Genomic DNA, 22,628 nt, shown 5'->3' on the forward strand with positions numbered 1-22,628 from the left:
AAGCTGAGATTTCTGAGGATGGAGACTAAATATCCTCTTGTGCCCACACCCCTGAGCATTGAGAAGTACACCACACTTAATAAGTGCTTCAGTTTTGTTGAGTGAATTATTGAGTATTGAGCAAACCAGGATTATTTTGAATAAACTGTTTTTGAATTTTGGCTTTTGAATAAGTTCTTATGGTTTGATAGGGTGTTTATGAAAGCCACTTTTCATATATTGCTTCTTGTTTAAAAAAATAAACAAGTAACTTAGTAAACAACGAATTTACTCCTACAATATAATTGAAATTGTATAGTTTATTATTTTTCATCTTTCACATGTCATTTCTAATATTGTTGCTTTGGGAGTGTTAGAGTTTTTATTTTTTGTACCAAATTTAATATGATTTCTTATTACAGGAATGTAAAGAGGTCTATGCTTTTTTCTCTCATCAATTACTAGACAGTCTTCAAAAGGCTACACGGTTATCTTTGGACACAATGAAAAGAAGAATATTTGTTGCAAGGCAAGTTGAAGAAATGCTAAATATGTCTGGTAATACTAACTATCATAATGTAATGATAATAGCACCTCTTATTTTTATTAATTTAAAAAATTGTAAAATTTTGGGGCCAGCCCGGTGGCATAGTAGTTAAGTTCACATGCTCTGCTTTGGCGGCCCAGGCTTCACGGGTGCAGATCCTGGGTGCAGACATACGCACCACTCATCAAGCCATGCTGTGGCAGGCATCCCACATATAAAGTAGAGGAAGATGGGCACAGATGTTAGCTCAGGGTCAATCTTCCTCAACAACAACAAAAATTATAAAATTTAAAATATGCCATTCATGAAAAGACTATATGAAAACATATGTGTAATATTGCAAGAACAGTGATTGAATGAACAACCGTGTTCCTAGCACCCAGGCCAAGACAAAGAATACTGAACACTACCCAAAGGTAACCACCATCCTGACCTTGATGGTTTATGTCATTGTCTTGATTTTCCTTACTGTGTACCATGTGTTTGTATCCCTAATCAATGTATCACTTAATTTTGCCTGTATTTGAGCTGTGTTCAGTATTGTTTTGGGGATTCATCTACGTTGATATAATTTCATTTCACTTCTGTATAGTTGGAGTATGCACAATCTGTTTACCTGCTCTACTGGTGATGGTCATTTGGGTTGTTTCCAGTTTGGGCTATAGTGAATAAAGCCTCTGTGAGCATTCTTGTACCTATCTCCTGCTGCACTTGCTAGGAGTGGAATGGCTGGGCGCTGGGGTGTATGCGTGTCTCACTTTACCAGAAAACGCCTAGCACGCGAGTGCCCGTGGCCCCTCATCATTGCACACGGTTGATATTGCTCAATTAAACAATTCCTTGCAGCATAGGGGGTGTGAAATGGCATCTCATGGGGATTTAAATTACCGTTTTCCTGGTTACTGATGAGTTTGAGCATATTTTCATGTTTATGAGCCATTTGTTCTTTCTCTTCCTTAAAATTTGTGTTCTTTTTTTCTTTTCTTTCCTGCCTGTTTTTCTATTGAATTGGATTAATACATGGGTGTTGATAATAATATAGCAAATATAGTCCCTCAGTTGTGCCTTATCTTTTCATTCTCTTTATGGTGTCCTTTGCTGAGTTTAAAAATATTCAATATTTTCTTTAAGATACTCAAACTTATCAATCTTTTCCTAGTGATTTGTGATTTTTAAGTCTTTTAAAGGAAATCTTTACCTACTTCATAATGTCTTCTGAAAGTTTTATAGTTTTGTCTTTTACCTTTAGGAATTTAATCCACATGTTATTGATTTTTGTATTTAGTGTGAGGTAGGAGACCAGTATATATTTTTCTGTATGGTTAATTAGTTAACCAAGCAAAAGTTCTTGAAAATTAATTTTTCTTTTTTTTTTAAATTACATTGAATTGGTAGATAAATTTGGAGAGAATTACTATCCAAAATCATGGATTACCTCTCTATTTATTTAACTCTTCTTTAACATTTTTCAATGAGGTTTCATAAGTCTCTGTGTAAACGTCTTGCACATTTTTGTTAGATTTATTCCTTAACTATTCATTGCTGAATTTTAATTTAATTTCACTGTTAAAATATCCCAATATGATAGTGAACTTGATAATTTTCCTCCTACTTTGGTCAGTTCTTTTTTTATGTATTTTAAGGCTATGTTGTTAAGTGCATACAAAGTCATAGTAGTTAAATCTACTTACAACATTGTTTCTTTTATTTTTATTTCATTAAGCCTATTTATCCATATTAATCCTGATTCCTCAAATTCTTTTTAGTCTGTTCTTAATTTTACTTTCCCAGCTTTTTTTGTACATCTTTTCCTATCCCTTCATTTGAGCCTTTCTGTGCAGTTTTTTTTGTTTTGCCTCTTAAAACCATCATATACCTGATTATTTATTTATGTATTTAATTTCTTTTATTATACATTTAAAATATAAACTCTATAATGTTTCATTTTAAGACCTTTTTCTTCCTCTAGGGAATTGATAACCTAGCATCTTATGAAACGTTTTTTCCCCAGTTTTATTGAGATATTATTGACACATAACAGGTATTTGTTAAAGGTGTACAACATAATGATTTGGTATATGTGTATATTGTGCAATGATTACCACAATAAGTTTAGTTAACATCCATCACCTCACATAGTTACAAATCTGATTATTTTTATTCAATCTGATTATCTCTGTCTTTTAATAGAGTTTAATCTGTTTCTATTTATTATGATTTTTAATATAGTTACAGTTAATTATAATTTTTATTTTGTGTTTTCTTCTTACTATCCTTTTTGTTTGGTTCACTTCATTATCTCTGTTATCTTTGGGATGGATAATTTTTCCCTTTTATTCTCTTTTCTGTGCTTCAGTTCTTTAGTGGTTACCCTTAAATTTAGAATACACATATTTTGCTCCAGTTTTTTAGAAGTACTGCCTATAGTTCTTCAGCTTTCTAGCTTATTTCTGACTACAGGGCCTTGGGATGCTTTACTCACTGAGCTGTACCTACCTTATCATTGCTGTTTGATATTTTAGGCTTACCTCTTTTTGAACACTCAAAAATAATGTATTTACTGGCATATTTTTATAAAAATTTTCAGGTTCTTGTGTATTTCTTGTATCCTACTTGTGCCTTAGTGAGGGTATGTGAGGGGTAAACTCTTTTATTCATTTTGAGTCTGAAAAATGCCTTTTTTTGTCCTCATATTTTCATGACGGTTTGGCTGGATAAAAAATTTTCACTTGTCTCTTAGCATTTTGAAAGTATTTCTTTGCTTTGTTCTGACCTATGTTGTTGCTGATGTGAAGCCTGCAGTGATCTAACTGAGGGATGTTTTCTATCCTTGGGATTCTGCAGTTTTCTTTCCCTGTGTGGATGTGTCTTTATTTAATGCTGCTTTGTTCTCAGAGTGCACTGTCTATTTGAGGGCTTATAGTGTTCCTTACTCTTGGAAAATCCTCGGCAATTTCCTCTTCAGTTATTGCTTCTAGCACATTCCCTTCATTCTCTTCTTGTGGAACTCCTGGTAGCTGAATGTTGAATAGATTACCACGTAATTTATTGTTCCAACTGGGACATTCTTTAGAGTGAAGAAGCATTTATCCAGACGGAGTGCCAGGACAGACTTAACCTGGAACTGTCTGGGCACACTGGGCATGTGGTCATCTCAAATGTGGGGGCCTCTTGCTCCGTCTCTCTGTCTCCTAACTACTCTGTCATATATTTTGTCTTTTTGCCTTTCTGGACTACATTATGGGTGAGTATCTCTGTATCTAGTCTAAAAGTGATCTCAGCTATTGCATCTTAAATTAATACTTTTTCTTATCCTCCAGATATTGTATCATTTCTGCCTTTTTAGTTTAGCAATTTCTTTATTATTATTTTATGGAGGATAGCCTTTGTTTATCTCTTTGAACATCCTTATTTTAGAGTTTGTAATACTTCTATACATTTAATTTTATCTGAAGTGAGTTTCTGTTTCAATTATTGATTTCTTTAATCCTCTTTCTTACTGTTAGACTTATTCATGCATATTGGGATTTTAGGTTGTGGCCCCTCTTTGAGCGAGAGGTTTTTTCATTTTTCTCTGTTTCTTTCTCCTTCCCTCTATATCTAGGAGTTTCACTTTTGCCTCCACATGACCCTTGGAACCTTGAGTACAGAACCAAGTCTTATTTGTTCATGGTTACTGCCACCTGCATAGATACTGGGATATGGCAGGTTTAGTCTGGGGCAGAGGAGTGGCCTGGTTTAGTAGCTTACTGGGGGTGCTGTGTATTTGCTTCTGTCACCCCAGACCCACACCTTTTGGAAAAGCTGCAGCTATACGCAGTAGATTGATGGACTTTATTTTGTTGTTGTGTTGCCTCTTGTTACAAGTGGGGAAACGTCACTTTAGTTTCTGGCTTCAGGTAGCAAGCCTGACTGAGGTCTCATCTCACACGAAGGACTTTCAGTCCCATAGTCCACAGGGGCCAGCTGCCTGCGGTCACTGCCTCTTTCCCGACCAGCACTCTGGCTGGGCTGTCTTTGTGTGTCTGATCCATTCCTGATTCATGGAGATGCTTATCTTGTATGTAAGCATTCTTTATATTCTTTCCATGATTGTGATGTATTTGGCACGAAGAGGCATGTTTGAAGCCTGAACTCACTCTGCCATGTTGATTTACAAGTCCTGCAGTACTTAAGTGGTTTTTGAAGAGAGATTCATGAGTATAATACTTCAAAATCCTCCCTTGTCTATAATGTCTTTCTCTTACTCTCACACATGAATGCTAGTTTGGTCAGCTTGGGTCACAATCTCTCTCTCACACTCTGCAAATACTGTTTCATTGTCTTCTTTTGTTTCCATTTTCAGATGAGAGTTTTGCTACTAATCCGATTTTCTCTTCTAAGTAACGTCTGTTGTTTTGATGCCTACAGAATTTCCCCCTTTATTCCTGCAATTCACGAATTATATGTTTAGATGTAGGTTATTTTTTCCCATTAATCCTGTCAGACACACAGAGAATCTTTTTTTGTTTTTTTTTTTGGTGAGGAAGATTAGCCCTGAGCTAACATCTGTTGCCAATCCTCCTCTTTTTGCTGAGGAAGATTGGCCCTGAGCTAACATCCATGCCCATCTTCCTCTACTTTATATGTGGGATGCCTGCCACAGCATGGCTTGACAAGTGGAGTGTAGATCCACAGCCGGGATCCGAACCCGTGAACCCTGGGCCGCTGAAGTGGAGCACAAGAACTTAAACACTATGCCACCAGGCCGGCCCCCCTAGAATCTTTTCAAGATGAAAAAACAAGTCTATTCTTAAGTTAGAGAAAGGTTATGCTTTAATTTACATTATGTAGTGTTCACATGCTGGCTGTAGGTAGTAAGGCATCTCAGAGCTGAGTGACCGTCTGTAAGTTACTCTCTTCCTTGGTTTCCTCATCTACAAGATGGAAATAAGAATCACAGGATCTACCTCGCAGAGTTAATGTGAAGATGAAATGTGTTAATTCTTGGAAAGTGCTTGGTAAAGCACCTGGCATACATGAAGCATTTGGTAAACATTCTTATCTTTATCCTCTCTCTTACCTTTTCTTTAAGTAATTTCTCTTTGTATTTTGCATCTGAAATTATATAATTTGTGACTCTGTTCTGATTTTTCTGTATTGTGGTTACCATGAGGTTTGTATAAAAGATCTCAGAGATGAGATAATCCATTTTCTGGTAGCCTCTTGTCTCCATTGGCCTAAGCAAGTTCCATCCCTTTCCTCTTCTCCTTCTATGTTTTTGTTGTCATAAATTATTCTTTTTTGTGTTGTGAGTTTGTGACTAAATTGAAGTGCTTATAGTTATTTTTGATGCTTTCTTTCCTTTTATCTTTTACGTTATAATTAAGCGTTTGCTAACCTATTCCGATAGCTGCAATTTTCTGATTTTGTCTGTTTATCTCCTTGCTCAAAACTTTGTAAACCTTTGCCTTTTTGTTTCAGGTAGGAGGGCTCCCTTCATCATTTCTTGTAAAGCAGGCCTAGTGGCAATGAACTCCCTCAGCTTTTGTTTATCCGGGAAAGCTTTTATTTCTGTCATATCTGAAGGATAATTTCACTGGATAGAGTATTCTTGGCTGATAGTTTTTGTCTTTCAGAATTTTGAATATATCATTCTGTTTTCTCCTAGCCTGTAAGATTTCTGCTGAGAAATCTGCTGAAAGCCTGATGGGGTTCCTCTGTACGTTATTTTCTTCTGTCTTGCTGCCCTTAATATTTTTTCTCTGTCATTGACTTTTGACAGTTTTAATATTATATGCCTTGGAGAAGGTCTTTTTGCATTGATGTAATTAGGAGTTCTATTGGCTTTATATACTTGTATCTCCAATTCCTTCCCCAGGTTTGGGAAATTCTCATCTATTATTTCTTTGAACAAGCTCTCTGCTCCTTTCTCCCAGCCTTCTCCCTCTGGGATACCTATAATCCTTATGTTACTTTTCCTAATTGAGTTGGATATTTCTTGAAGAATTTCTTCATTTTCTTTGAATCTTAGTTCTCTCTCCTCCTCCACCTGAAGTATTTCTAGGTTTCTATGCTCAAGGTCACTGGTTTTCTCCTCCATAAGATATACTCTATTTTTTATGCTTTCTACTTTGTTTTTTATCTCATTAGTTGTGTTTTTCATATCCATAATTTCTGTTTGGTTTTTTTTTAGAGCTTCATTCTCTTTGATTAAGTATTCCTTCTGTTCATTAATTTTATTCCTCAGCTCATTGAACTGTCTTTCTGAGTTTTCTTGTAACTCCTTGGGTTTCTTTATGATGTCTATTTTGAGTTCTCTGTCAGATTGTAGTCTTCCATGACTTCAGGTTTGATTTCTGGAGAGTTGTCATTTTCCTTCTGTTCTGCAGTGTTACTGTAGTTCTTCATGGTGTTTGGTGGATTGATCCTTTGCTGATGCATTTGTGGTAGTAATCACCTTTTCTTATTTGGGTACAGCTTTTTAAACTTTGGTTCTGGTCACTTGGGTCTCATGTTCCTCCACTGGCTCTCTGCGGGCTCAGATGCTGCTGTCCTATGCACCATCTATGCTGCTGCTCCTGGGTTGTCTTGGGGTGCTGGTTTCACCACTGGCAGGGGTGCTGGGTTCACAGGTGTCACTGTCATTGGTGGGGGCCTGGGGACCCAGGGACTTGTATATGGCCCCTGCTGCTGGTGGAGCTGATGTCAGAGTTGCCATGATGGGGGGCTGGGTCACTGGTTCTGCCATGGTTCCTGTTGATTCTGGTTGCAGATTCTACCTTCCATTGTTGTGGTGGGGACATGGGCTGTTTTTTCTGTTCCCACCCCATCTGCTTGTAGTTGTGCTGGTTGGTTGCTCTGCATTCATGTGGGCTGGGCTGCAGCTCCTCAATGGGGCATGTTCGCATGGGCCAGGCTACTGCCACTCTGCAGAGAGCATTCATGTGTGGACAGGCTGCCCTTGCCTCCACTCACAGTGGTGCTGGCTGCTATGTGAGGATCTGCAACCTGGATCACTGCTGCTGGGGCGGGGGTGGCTAGGGAGCTCCCATATTTCCACTGCTTCCCAGGCATCCAGTCTACACACCTTCAGATGTATAGCTGCATGGCTCTCCCAGGTGTCCTGTTGTGCTGGGTAGGGAATCCTCTGTTGGATACTGGATGTCCATTTAGTTGTAACTTAGAGGGGAGAGACAAAGGGAACACCTCACTCCACCATGATGCTGACATCACTCTTGCATCTGAAATTTTGAAGAATTCCTTAAGTTAATCCTCTAGTTTGTCCAATAAGTTACTGAATGATCTAATGTGCTGGTCACTGCCTCTATTATTTCATCTGTGTTTTGTACTTTATGAAACTCTTTCTTGTTTTCAGATTGTGCCTTTTTTAATACAGTCTACACTTGCTCTATGGCTGCATCTTGAATTTCACAGTGAGACTATGAATTAGAGTATTTTTTCTTTGTTTGTTTGCATGCTTTTAGTTCAAAGAGTTCCTTGCAATAATATGTTTATCTCGGAACCATTGATTCTAAGTGGTAAAGTTGGGTATCCACTTTGAACTGTGGAGACTTATGTTTCTTGTGATTTCCCCCCCATCTGCTTGTATTTATAAATGGAAATATAGTTTTTTAGTGATGGCAGCGTTTCTTGCTATGAGAAGTTTACCTTTATATAATTTTATCTGGGATGGGGACAGAGGTCAAGGCAGAGGGAGGTAACCATACTAATTTGCAGCTCTGATGTGTCTCCTTCTTTATTTGCATGTGTGTATCTGTGTATCCGTACTTCTGTTTGAGCATGAGTGATATGGTTTAAAAAGGCAATTTTTGGAAGGCTTTGACCAAAAACCTCCTCTTTAATCTTGCAGAAAGTATATATAAAAGTATATATATATATACCTTCTTATATACCTTTTTGTTGGTGATCTTGTCTGGCATCTGTTATAGGTCTGGGAAAAAGGAGTGCTTGTAGAAAACACTATTAAATGGAGAGAGAACAACGTGAAACTACTAGAAAATATATATAAGACTAACATTTTACTTCTAAGAATATGAAATCATTGTGTTTTCTTAGTTCTCTGAGATTTATGATTCCATCATAAATAATATTCTCTTCGTGTAATTTGGTATTTTGAAAATGGTCTTTATTTTTAGGATTGAAAGTTGTAGCATAACAAGCTATTTATGAAATTTTAGGTTGAGGTTTATCAGCTAAATGTCCATCTTCTTACAGCCATTATGGACGAAAGTGGTCAGAAGATGTTGTTTCCTTTATAAAAGCTGAAGTACATCTTGCAATTCCTAATGTGGTAAGTATTATTAAATGTTCAAGATAACACAATGATATTTTGGTAATGTATTTAAGAAGTATAGCATAGAACTGAACTTTCATTTATAGTAACCTCTTGGTCCTATATATTTTTTGACTTCACCTCAGTATTTAACAAAAATCAAAATGTTATCATTTATATCTATTATAAAAAATTGCTCTGCATACCTCATGGTGTATCGAAGGTTGGTGTAGGAGTTGAGTTAAGCATCTGTTCTGCCACCAGTTAGCAAGTACTCGAAAAATCTTCTTGCTTTTCCTTACTTCAGACATTAAGTTATCTATGTAAGACCATCTCAAAAGTCCAAATCCCTACCCCAAACATGCGACCATGAGGCAACCCACTAAGGATGGCAGAATAGAAAAAAAGAGCCTATGCCCTTAGCACTAAGGATCCCTTGTGCTTTCTTATGGAACTTATCTCTACTACCACCCCAGCTGCTTATGGCATCTGGAACTCCAAGCCACACAGGATGACTGAGGTGCATTCTGTGATGGGCCAAGGGATAAGGCCAGGTAGGAACAATCTACGACTCACCTAACACCACGTCTACACAGTCTGGCCTCCTAAAGGAAATTTCTTTGCTTATTTGGCACATTTCAAGGAATTGAGGTCAGAATCTTGGCAGTGGAGCTTCTTCGGTTATTTTGCTTCATCAACATTCAACATACACTCCATAATTTTGGGCTGCATCTAGCCACCCTCACAGGGAGAGGATGACAAGTACTAGGTTTGACCTTCTGCCTGCAGAAATTGATGGAATGGGAAAAATTCAGGACAGAGTAAGTCTGCAGCCTGCCCTCCTCTAACATTCCTCTCCTCGAAGCAGCCTTCCACTGGGCCAGCTGAGGCTTTCCCCACTCAGTGGAGAATGAGGGTGGTGAGAATCAGAGGGATGGATTGTGTGTGCTGGTGGTCCCAGGAACTTGTTTCTTCTTTCCACAGGTAATGGTTCCTAGTTTGGATGACATTCAACAAGCCATTAACCGTATGATCCAGTTAACCCTGGAGGTCAGCAGAGGAGTGGCTCACTGGGGGCAACAGCAGACCCATTACACGAAGCCTGTCATTAGCAGTCCCTCGCGTACCACTACTGACATGACCCATTTAAGCACAGGGAAACAGTTGAAGAAGGAAGACAGTAAGATGTTAAATCAAATCTCACATCAATAGAATCTTAGAATTATAAAAATTAGTAAATAGTCTTTCAGATTCTTCCTGGGTATGACAGCATATATATATATATATATATATATATATATATATATATATATTTTTTTTTTTTTTTGCTGGGAAAGATTCGCCGTGAGCTAACACCTGTTGCCAACCTTCCTCTCATTTTATTTTTTTTCCTCCCCAAAGCTCCAGTACATGGTTGTATATTCTAGTTGTAGGTCCTTCTAGTTCTTCTATGTGAGCCACCACCACAGCATGGCTACTGACAGATGAGTGGTGTGGTTCTGCACCTGGGAACCGAAGCCAGACTGCCAAAACAGAGCAGACCTAACTTTAACCATTAGGCCATCAGGGCTGGCCTGGCATATAGATATTTTTGAAAGTCATTTTTATATGTTTATTTGTTAAATTTTGCATTTGAAAAAAACTAGTGTTCTCCATCTTCCATCTTAAACATAACATACAGATATTTCTTTCCAGATTTTGGTCATGGGTGAACAAGGATTTTTATCACTGTTCTACTATCATAATCTTAGACTCAAAGTTAAAAATTGTAGTAAGCTTTAGTTCTACTTCTACTTTCAGCATTGTATTTGGTCTCATAAACTTCGTTTGCTAGAACGTGGTGCTTAGAAAATCTGGGTCACAGCCTCCTTGTATATAAAGTGTATAGAAGCTATTCCCTTAAGTAATTATGAGTGTGATATGACACTGACTCAAAATTTCATGGATGTGTTTGGACACTTTTTTTGTATAGAACACCAAACTGTTTTTTTCTTTCTCTTTTTTCCTTTTTTTTTGCTGTTCTGCCACATTAAAAAATTTTTTATTTATTTTTGACAAACAGAAATTGTGTATATTTAAGGTGTTCAATGTGATGTTTTGATATATTTGTACGTTGTGAAATGGTTACCACAATCAGAGTAATTAGCCTATCCATAACCTCCCATAGTTACCTTTCTTTTTTTTTTGTGGTGGGAACACTTGAGATCTACTCTCTTAGCAAATTTCAAATATACAATACATTATTATTAATTATAGTCACCATGCTCTACATTAGGTTTCCAGAATTTATTCATCTTATAGCTGAAAGTTTGTACCCTTTGATCAATATCTCCCCTTTTCCCCCATCCCCCAGCCTCTGGTAACCACCATTCTACTCTCTGCTACTATGAGTTTGACTTTTTTACAATGGAATATTGTTCGGCCTTAAAAAAGAATGAAATCCTATCATTTGTGACAACATGGATGACCCTGCAGCACATTATGCTAAGTGAAATAAGCCAGACACAGAAAGAGAAATATCGCAAGATCTTATTTACATGTGGGGAAAAAAAAGCCAAACTGTTTTTTTCTGAAACAATACTGCCTCCACTGGTAATCAGGGAAACACAACTTAAAAACAGCAAGATACTATGTAAGTTATATGAGCAAGTAGGCCAGACCCCAGTGCCACCTTTCTATGTTGCACCAATTCTGCTCTCTCAGCTTATAACTGTGGTCTCATGGAGTGTTCCCTACAACAAGCTATGGAGGATGAAAAATCTCAGGCCTGGGCTACAATGAGTTGGCTTGATGTGTTGGTGTGAGCTGAAAATGGACTTCTACTGCCCTACAGTCTACTCAGGAGTGGCTCTAAAGGACAGTGAGAGGAGGAATTAGCCCCAGTGGGCAGAGCTTCAAGCAGTATATCCTTTTGAAAGAGGGAGGAATTATCTGAAGCAAAGATATATATATAGACTGTTAGGCAGTGACCAATGGCTGAACTGGTTGTTCAGGACCTAGAAGGAGCAACATTGGCAAATGAGAGGCAAAGGAGAAAAAAGCATGTAGATGGGTCTATGTGTATACATAAAACAGCTGGCAAAATAAATATTTATTCCATCCCTTTTTCAGGGAGGTTAAATAATTTGTCCAGAGTCACAAACTTAGTGACAGGGCTGGGAATGAATCCAGATATAAGAACTAGAATCCAATTGTCTGACTTTTAGTCCAATATTTGCCATTATTCTTTATTCTTTTCCTAGTTCATTCCACATGTCTTTCTATTATTATAGCAGGCTAAATGCAAAACTAAAAACCATTAGGCACAGGAATCTTTGGACTAATCAACAACCTTGCAAGTAAGAATTCTATTCTCTGTCAAATTAGCAACCAAGTATGATGGTAGAATAAAAACATTTTTCAGACATGCAGTATCTTAAAAAATTTACCCTCAATGCACCTTTATCCACAAAGTTACTAAAGGTTGTACTCTTCCAAAATGAGAAAGTCAAGCAAGGAAAAAAAAAAGATGACATGAGCTATTGGAAACAGGAGTAAAACACAGCCAAGAGGTGAAGGGAATTCCCAGGTGAATGATGAAGGATGATTACACAACGACAATTGTATTCTAAGCATAGAGGGCCACCTGTGTGACTCAAGAGAAGGATGAGTTTTGGCTGCCCTCACGAAGATGCTTGATACCATTGTACTGAATGCCTGGGTGAGCCTGGTCGATATTCTTGGCTGTGCTTGCTCACTTTCACCATGTGCTGATGAAGTTGCTCTTCTACTTCCATTGCCATGGGTCACCTGAGGAAACTCATTTCACAAAGTGTTCTTCTTTGACATGCTACTGAGAACTGGAAGGAAGGAACTGTGATCTAGGAAAATACAGATTAGCCCACTGTCCTGGCTGTATTCCTGCTGGACATCCATTACTTGGCTCATAAATACAGCCCTAGTAGATGCCCTAATTATGATGAGACCTATATTTTCTATATAGGACTCACTTGTGAAGCTACCCCGTGGCTTCCCCACAAAGGGCTTTTGTAAACATGTAGGAAAGCCAAAGACTAGACCCAGAGACTCTGGTCAGTTTCTTTTCTCCTAGGAGCCTTCATCTAACGTGGGCAACTGATGTTTCTTTCCTTTACAGCTAGGTTTGTGCTTAACTGCTCAATTTTAAAAAAATTATGCTGTTTAAAAAATATGTTGCCATATGTTGTTTAGAGATACGCACATTGGTTTATCTTCAAAGAAAATTCAGGATAGTGTTTACCTCTGGGAGTAAGGGAGGGGAGTGTGATTGGAGAGGGGTCTACGGAGGGCTGTTAATATCTTGGCAGTGCACTCTTCTTCCTGGATGCTGAGTACAGTGGAATTCTTTTTCTTCTTCTTCTTTAAAATATGTTTTATATACTTCTTATTCTTTGTTGACAAATGTTTTACATACCCTTCTGTATATGTGGGTATATTTCACTCACCCACAAACATCCTCTTGGAAAACTAAGAATATGAGGGATTTTCTGATAATGGTATCTGTGGAAAAATTTAGAAATATTTCTTTCCCATTAAAATGAAGAATAAACAAGGAAGCCTGCTGTTATCACTTTTATTCAGTATTTTGCTAGAGATCTTCACTATGAAATCAGATAATAAAAAATGAGAATAATAATTGGAAAGGAAGACTTAAGATTGTCCTTACTTAAAGATTATGCATAGAAAATCCAAGGAATCTAGAAACAACTATTATAACTAATAAGTTCAGTAATGTTTATGTGTAAAGACCAAGATACAAAAATAAAGAGTATTTCTATAATAGCCAATAATTCAATTAAAATGTAATAGAATTATATGTCAATTATATCTCAACAAATCTGGAAAAAATATGATAGAAAAAATAGATTTTTCAATAGCCACAAAACCATAAGGTACATAATAAATAAATGTAAGATAATATTTACACAGCATTTTTGGAGAAAATTATTATTGCAGAATGACATAATGGAAGACAGGAGTAAATCTACATCATGAAGAAGTCAATTCTTTGATGAATTTACAAATTCAGTACAATTCCAGTGAAATCACAACAGACTTTTTCCTATAATTTATCAATTTTATTGTAAAATTATATGGAAGTGGAAAGAGCCAAAAATGGCCTCAAAAATTGGTGAAGAAAAACAAGGTAGGGGGCTCTGCCCTGCCAAATAGCAAGCAGTATTATAAAGCCAGGCTAATTAAGACAACTTTTTAATGGTCAATTAATAGATAATAGATCATGAAGAGGACAGAGGGAGCAAAAACACTCATATATATGAAAATTCGATATATGACAGGCAGAATTACAAATCAGTGGGGAAAGAATGTACTATTTAATAAATTGTGCAAGAGACTTTTATCCACGTGGCAAAAACTTAAATTAGATCTTAATTACATACCCACTATTCTATATTCTATAATACTATTATATATACATATACATATATGTATGACATGATCAGATTTTGGAGAGAAATGTTTCCAGTGGTGGTGAATAGTGACTGCATGAGCTCTGTATACCAGACGCGGAGCTGAAGACAAACATATGTTGTCTCATGTAATCCTCACAAGTATTTCCATGAAGATTAAATAACTGGCTTAAGGTCATTTGGGTGATAAATGTGGTGGCTCTCCTTTAACCACCATGCTCTTCTGTAGGGTAGCAATTTCGACTCTTTTGACCCTCCTTTGGAGGACTTTTTATTTTTTAGGTTTTAATCAGTGTCTTTCAGTGCTGTCCTCTTTTTTTTTTTATAATTTTATTTATTTATTTATTTTTCCCCCAAAGCCCCAGTAGATAGTTGTATGTCATAGTTGTACATCCTTCTAGTTGCTGTATGTGGGACACGGCTTCAGCATGGCCGGAGAAGTGGTATGTCAGTGTACGCCCGGGATCCGAACCCGGGCCGCCAGCAGCAGAGCGCGAGCGCTTAACCGCTGAGCCACCAGGCCGGCCCAGTGCTGTCCTCTTAACACAGTTTTCTCACATTAAAGAAACTGAGACCTCAACATCTGACATAATAGTTTCATAAGAATAAGTAAAGATAGCAAGAGAATTGCTCTTAATTACTTGGAGGGAGAGTCTTTAAGAAAACACAGCTTGAAAGAAGTCTATAAAGTTGAAAATTGATAATATGTAAAGTTGAATATAGAATTTGCCTATATATAAAAACATCTGTTTTCAGGATCTTTTGAAGAAATGATTCCTGCAAGGAAGCTGAAGAATTTTTATCCGGGTGTAGCCGAGCACAAGGATATTTCCAAGCTGGTCCTTCTCCTCTCTTCCTCTGTGAATTCTCTCAGGAAGGTGGCTCATGAAGCCTTGCAGGACTTTCAAAAGTACAAGACGCTCTGGACTGAGGACCGAGATGTGAAAGTGAAGGTGTGTGTCTGCTACCTGTGATGCAGTTCAGGTTTGAATTGTTTATATCTAACTTGTGCGGGAGGACCAGGAAAATATCAGTGATAATGACAGGAGCTCATGAGCAGAGGCCGGGACCCTCTAACTGCCAAACACCTAACACCTTCTATCTTGTATAATTCTCACATTGACACTCTGAGGCAATGGATAATAATGAGGCATAGGCAGATTTTTTTTAATTCCCTAAACAATTGAGTACCAATTATGTTCCAGACATGTCCAGAGGCCAGGTATTCAAGGCTGTGACCCACTTATGTGGACTCAGCTCTAGTTTTGGTTAGGGACTCAAGGAAGCTTTACAGCTCTGAATAACCATTCGTGATAGGCTGTGAAACTCCCTAATAGAGCCTCCTCTTCCCAGTACTACCAGTTCATCCTTTTCTTTACCAAGCCACTGGCTTGATAGCGCATACACGTGGAAAAGTATATAAGCAAATGCAATTTTCTAATTTAACTATTATAAGAGTAAGATTTGTACTGTCAAAAAAGCTAAAGAAAACATTATTTCCTTACTACAGGAGTTTTTGGCTAACAACCCCTCTCTCACTGAAATCAGATCAGAAATTCTACACTATGCTACTTTTGAACAGGAGATTGATGAGCTGAAGCCTGTTATTGTTGTAGGAGCACTTGAACTGCATACAGGTATTTAAAAATATTTATTATCTAAAGTATCTGTATTTTCACATGAAATGTTACTTTATTTAGAAAGCAGTTATTAAGCTACTTTCATAGAATATTATAAATATTAAATATTTCTGGACTATCAATATTGTTCATATATATGTTATATATATTATACATGTATAATATATATTATATATATTGTACATATGTAATATTATACCAAGGTGGCTTAATACACTTAATACACTACACAGTTCCTCAATTGGCAGTCAAACAACTAAAAGTACAAATGAAACTCTTTTTCAGGTTACTGTGAGGAGGGGCTTGTGTACCTGAGATAGGAGTCAAGCAGTATGTAATCTCCTGAGAAGTTAATCCACTTGGGACTAGAGTATCAAAGGATGATGAGACAACCACTTAATGTCTGAAATAAAAAGATCAATCTGACTCTGTTGCTTACTGCAGTGAGGGAGAGCTATGCTGTTCAGGCATGGTGTTCCCAGCAGAGCAGACTGCTGGTCTCATTTGGGCGTCTGGGCAGCAGGGAGTCCAAGGATTGTGTGCATAAACAGGTTAACATTATCTATAAAAGGATGCTTGCTCAGGTGAAACTGTTGTGGATTGGTTGGCACTCGGATGCAGGCTTATTATGTCCCTCCTGATTGGTTGACGCTCAGAAGGGAGGGGCTGACACTGATTGGCTTGCAAAAATATGTGAACTGAGGTGACTTGGTCTATTGTTTGGGTTTAAAACTGGCTATGGTGGCTACGTATTGCCAAGGTTACAGAGGTACAATCAGTCTTGTCCTAAATTTGTCAGATTTTGTTTTCAGAGGATATTTGAATGGTCAGTGTAAAATCGGTTATCCACCTAAACTGGATTTTCAGATCTATTTTCAGGGAGTCAGGGTAACTGTGGCTCTGAAATTTGACTATCAAGGTTACTTGACCTCTTTAATCTCCATCTCCTCTGCTGGTGATAATGACAGTGTCCACCTCATGAACTACTTTATATGAGACACTTAACATAGTACCTGGCTCATAGTTGATGTTCAATAAATACTAAATATTATTATCATGTCTATCAAGAAGGAATTTAATTTGGAGAAGAATCACAAGGACTTGAGGGGATTATTTAGCCAGAAATCAGAAACTATGCATCAGGGGCAATAATTATAAGAACTTCTGTAGAGTTTTAGAAACTGTACTCTACCTGTTATTATTTTAGTGTCCTATTTGTTTCCTCATGGTGATTAACAATATGATCCTTAATACACAAATCAGCTTTAGCACAGTGTTATAGATGGCTGAGTGCTTGATGTTAGAGATAGGAAATTAAAAGATAGAATAGGTGACAACAGTTATAAAAATAGGGCAAGGCGGGCTGAATCCTTGGGGCCCGAGGAAAAGGAGAACAGAGGCCTGGGAGGTGTGGACCTCGTGAGATAGGATCTCACATCCTCGGTCAACAAGCTGTTGTGTGTCTCTTCTCAGGCCACACTTTCCTCAGCTCCCTAGTCTTCTCAGTTTAACTGTTGGAAGTTGGGAGGGGAGCAGTCATGTTTCCCCTGGCAGGCCTGGGGAGTGCAGGGGTGCAGAGAGGAGAAAAGAGGAATGGGCAAGGATTGATAACGTAGAGTTGAATAGTTAGAGCTCTTTTGTTTTCAAGGAATAGAAACCTATTTGAGCTACATTAAGGGAAAAAAGGTGTATCCCAGAATCAAAGATGCAACTGGGCCTTAAAAGTAGACCAGACCAAGAGACAGTATAGGACGCTGAGGAAATCCTTTCTCTCTGCCTCTTGTTTCTTCTTCCCTCTGTGTACGACTTTTTCTGATCCTTAGACCACATGGCTCCCCATCAAATCTCATTGCAAACTCTCGAGAAAAGATTCTGATCGGTCCGTAGAAAGTCAGGATTGACCTGGGACAATCAGCTAGGCCCAGAGTACAGGGTCAGGTTATACATATTCTCTAACCATGTGGATGAGGTAGCGAATAGAATAACAAGAAAACTGGTGCAGGGTTTGGCAGACACAACAATAGATTACACTCCATTGTTTGGAGTTACCTAGAAGAAAATGGGGGCATGAGGGAGGGCTGCTAATGGGATGTCCAGAAACAGAGCAAGGTTCATATTGGACAATGCTAGAACTAATTTCCGAAATTGTTCTCCATAGACTCTAGTGTCCTTCTCATGCACAGCTTAACATACTCCATGGGGATAGGAATTAAGACTTCAAAATCTAGTAACCTTTATAGCACATTTAATTCAGGCTAACTACATTTCAAGTGCTCAATAGCCACATGTAGCTTGTGACTATCAAATTGGACAGTGCAGTTATAGATGCTCAGATTACACAGAAAGTGAATAGTTTCAGAACGTCAACTGTATTCTATTTTGATCTTTTCTTGTCTTCACCAGAGCCAATGAAATTGGCCTTATCAATTGAAGCTAAGGCATGGAAGATGTTACTCTGTCGATATTTGAATGAAGAATACAAAAAGAAAATGTCAGACATGATAGCATTTATCAATGAATACTTGAAAAAGTTATCTAGACCTATTCGTGATTTAGATGACATCAGATTTGCAATGGAAGCCTTGTCTTGTATCCGTGATAACGAAATTCAAATGGACATGACTTTGGGACCAATTGAAGTAAGAAATGGTTGTATTTCTCTCTCATGAAATGCTATTTTTTTAAAAGATTGATACACATTAAAAAAGTGATTCTGTTAACACATTCTTTATCTGTTTTATGGCACAGTCTGCCTATTTCTCCTTTCTCATGTTGATATCTTTGGGGGGATTTTGACAATCATCAACAGTGAACAGTATATGCAGGAATATTAACATATTAATAATACTGTACTGGTCTAGACAGTCTTCAGTTTTTTATGCTGGCACCAACATTTTACAGAAAAGAATGGTTTTAACTCTCATGTCGGTCCCAACATATTAAGGAAGTTCCACAAATATCTTTGGCTTTCCTTAGAAACCAGTTATAGGTCTCACTCATGACCAGTGGCCTATGGTGGGCAGCATGGTGGGAGATACCCACTTAGGCTCAACAGTAAATTGTTGAAATTTGGATCAACAAAAGTTGTTAGGGAAGAGTATTGTATTAGTTTCTTATTGCTGCTGTAACAAATTACTGTAAACTTAATGTCTTAAAACAACACAAATTTATTATCGTAGAGTTATAGAGATCAGAAATCTGAAAATAGATCATATAGAGCTAAAATCAAGATGTCAGCAGGGCTGCATTCATTCTGGAGGCTCTAGGGAAGAATCCGTTCCTTGCCTTCTCCAGTTTCTAGAGGCTGCCTGCATTCCTTGGCTCATGGCTCCCTTCTAGCAATGGCATCACTCCTACTCCTGCTTCTATCGTTGCATCTTCTCTGACTCTGATTCGCATACTTCCCTCTATCTCTTATACGAACCTTTATGGTTACATAGGGCACTCTCAGTTAATCCAGGATAATCTGTCCATCTCAAGCTCTTTAACTTAATCACATCTGCGAAGTCTCTTTTGCCATGCAAGGTAACATATTCACAGGTTCCGGAGATTAGAATGGTGGACACCATTGGGGAGGCCATTGTTCTGTTTACCGCCAGTATTTTATGACTAATATTATTTAGAATTTCTGGCTCATGGTAATAAGAAAAATCAGATTCTTAATTTATTTTATTACTTGTTTTTAAATTCTCTACGGACAAAGCACTCCCTTATTGTACGCAGTACCTAGGGAACTGGCACACTGCCTCCACTTGGTACCCAATGCTCGTGACTATTGTATGCTTTCTCAAACCCTTTTAAAATTTATGCTCTTTGGTAGCTAACGAACTCCATACCTTTACTACTTCTTTAAATCTTAGTATTTGGGAATTTTGGATGATGACCACCCATTCCTCAAGATTTAATAAATTATCATATTTTTTCCTGACTATAGAAGCTAAGTCTTCAGCATAAATTCTTTTGGTAAAGCCAATTGCCAATCCTTCCCGTTTGATCGTTTAAGTTTCTTTTCTTTGGAGTATCTCCTAGATCATCACATATAAGAGGAGAGAGAGGCAGAAAATGATTCTAAGGATATTTTCTAGCATAGTATTTTCTAGGATAGTATCTCAGTGTGATCTGCCTATGTCTCCATCAGAATCACCTAGGCACTTATTAAATGCAGATTTCAAGGCCTAGGATCTAGAGTCAATATCTGGTGTCCATGAGAATCTAGAGGTGCTTTTTATATATGTTTAATTTTGGGAACCGCTCTTCTAGAATATGCTCTCTTCTTCTAAGACATAGGAATGTGTCTCTAGAAGGCATCTAAATCATTTGGCAATTGCTTTCCTTGTGATGTTTCTCAACTCCACCCCCATTCCACAGGAAGCCTATGCTATTTTAAACAGATTTGAAGTTGAAGTAACCAAAGAAGAATCAGAAGCAGTTGATACCTTGAGATATTCTTTCAACAAATTGCAGAGCAAAGCTGTAAGTACAAATTGAATTTTCATTTTTTGTTAAGTCACTATCTTCAGAAAACAATATATTTCATACTTTTAAAAAGCTTACTATATTGTTTTAATAGCTTTATTGAGATATAATCCACATACCATAAAATTTACCATTATAATTCATAAAATTTATAAAATTTCAAATTCATGAAATTTACCACATATAATTCAGTGATTTTTAGTATATTCACAAAATTGCACAACTACCATCATTGTCTACTTTTAGAAAATTTTTAATCACCCCAGAAGAAACCCCATACCCAGTAGCAATCTCTCCTCATTCCCCCCCTCACCCCAGTCCCTGGCAACCACTAACCTACTTTCTGTCTCTATGGATTTGCCTTTTCTGGACTTTGAATATAAATAGAATCATACAGTATGTAGTCTTTTGTGGCTGACCTCTTTCACTCAGCAAAATGTTTTCAAGGTTTATCCATATTGTCCCATGTACCAATACTTCATTTTCCTAATGGCTGATGATAGCGTCTTTCCATATACTTATTGGCCATTTGTGTATCTTCTTTGGAGAAATGTGAATTGAAATCCTTTGCTTGTCTGAAATGAATATAATGTTATAGGTCAATTATACTTCAATAAAAAAATCCTTTGCTTGTTTTTTGTAATCGGGTTATTTGTTGCTTTATTTTTGAGTTGTAGGAGTTCTTTGTATATTCTGGATACAAGTCCCTTATCAAAGGATTTGCAAATATTTTCTCTCATTCTGTGGGTTGTCTTTTCACTTTCTTCATGGTGTCTTTTGAAGCACAAAAGTTTTTAATTTTGGTGAAGTCCAATTTGTCTATTTTTTTCCTTTGTTACTTGTGTTTTGGGTATCATCTAGGAAATCATTGTGTAATCCAAAGTCATGAAGATTTACTACTATGTTTTCTTATGAGAGCTTTATAATTTTAGCCCTTATGTTTAGGTGTCTAATATATTTTGAGTTAATTTTTGTATATGGTGTGAGTTAGGGGTCCAACTTCATGCAAAAGCATGTGGATATTCAGTTGTCTCACTACCATTTGTTGAAAAGACTGTCCTTTCACCAATGAATTTTCTTGGCACCCATGTTGAAAATCAGTTGATCATAAATGTGAGGGTTTATTTCTGGACTCAGTTTTATTCTGTTGATCCATATGTCTACCCCTATGGCAGTACCATACTGTCTTGATTAAGTTTGTATTAAGTTTTAAAAAAAATTTTGCTAAAATTCATATAAAATTTACCATCTTAATCATTTTTAAGTGTACTGTTTAGTAGTGTTAAGTATATTCACATTCTTGTGCAAGCACTCTCCAGAACTTTTTTGTCTTACAAAACTGAAACTCTATACCTATTAAACAACAACTCCTCATTTCTGCCTTCCCCCAGCCCCTGGCAACCACCATTCTACTTTCTGTCTCTATGAATTTGACTACTTTAGGTGCCTCATATAAGTGGAATTATACAATATTTGTCTTCTTGTGACTGGCTTATTTCAGTTAGCATAATGTCCTCAAGATTCATCCATGTTGTAGCATGTGTTAGAATTTCCTTCCTTTTCAAGGCTGAATAATTTTCCATTATATCACATTTTGTTTATTCATTCATCCATCAATGGACACTTGGGTTGCTTCCATCTTTTGGCTATTGTGAATAATGCTGCTAGAAACATGGGTGTACAAATATTTCTTTGAGACCCTGGTTTCCATTCTTTTGGATATATACCCAGGAATAAAATTGCTGGATCATATAATAATCCTATTTTTAATTTTTTTAGGACCACCATACTGTTTTCCATTGAGGCTGCACCATTTTACATTCCCATCAACAGTCCACAAAGGTTCCAATTTCTCCACATCCTCAACTAACACTTGTTATTTTCCATTTCTTTGATAGTAGGCATCATAATGGGTGAGGTGGTGTCTCATTGTGGTTTTGATTTGCATGTCCCTAATGAGAGGTGATGTTGAACATCTTTTCATATGCTTGTTGATCATTTGTATATCTTCTATGGTGAAATGTCTATTCAAATCCTTTTCTTATTTTTTAATTGGGTTGTTCGCTTTTGTGGTTGTTGAGTTGTAGGAGTTCTTTATATATTCTGGATATTAACTCCTTATCAGATATATGATTTGCAAATATTTTCTCCTATTCCATAGGTTGCCTATTCACTCTGTTGATTGTGTCCTTATAATCCTTTTTATTTATGTAAGGTGGGTAGTGATGTCCCCTCTTTTATTCCCAATTTTAGCAATTTGAGTC

The 22,628-nt window shown here is 37.2% G+C and overlaps 1 protein-coding gene across 1 annotated transcript in view; it reads left to right on the plus strand.

The window, feature by feature from the left end:
- DNAH8 (dynein axonemal heavy chain 8) overlaps positions 1–22,628 on the plus strand; it is a 290,688-nt gene that overhangs the window by 67,919 nt on the left and 200,141 nt on the right. Inside the window, exons 21-27 of the mRNA XM_014782746.2 lie at positions 402–508; positions 8,744–8,819; positions 9,786–9,981; positions 15,005–15,201; positions 15,759–15,885; positions 18,292–18,527; positions 20,257–20,361. Coding sequence (XP_014638232.2) covers positions 402–508; positions 8,744–8,819; positions 9,786–9,981; positions 15,005–15,201; positions 15,759–15,885; positions 18,292–18,527; positions 20,257–20,361 — 1,044 coding nt within the window. The remainder of the gene's footprint in view (positions 1–401; positions 509–8,743; positions 8,820–9,785; positions 9,982–15,004; positions 15,202–15,758; positions 15,886–18,291; positions 18,528–20,256; positions 20,362–22,628) is intronic.

Source organism: Ceratotherium simum, chromosome 13, assembly GCF_057802395.1.
Source record: "Ceratotherium simum simum isolate JZ-2026a chromosome 13, ASM5780239v1, whole genome shotgun sequence".
Taxonomy (NCBI): Eukaryota; Metazoa; Chordata; class Mammalia; order Perissodactyla; family Rhinocerotidae; genus Ceratotherium; species Ceratotherium simum.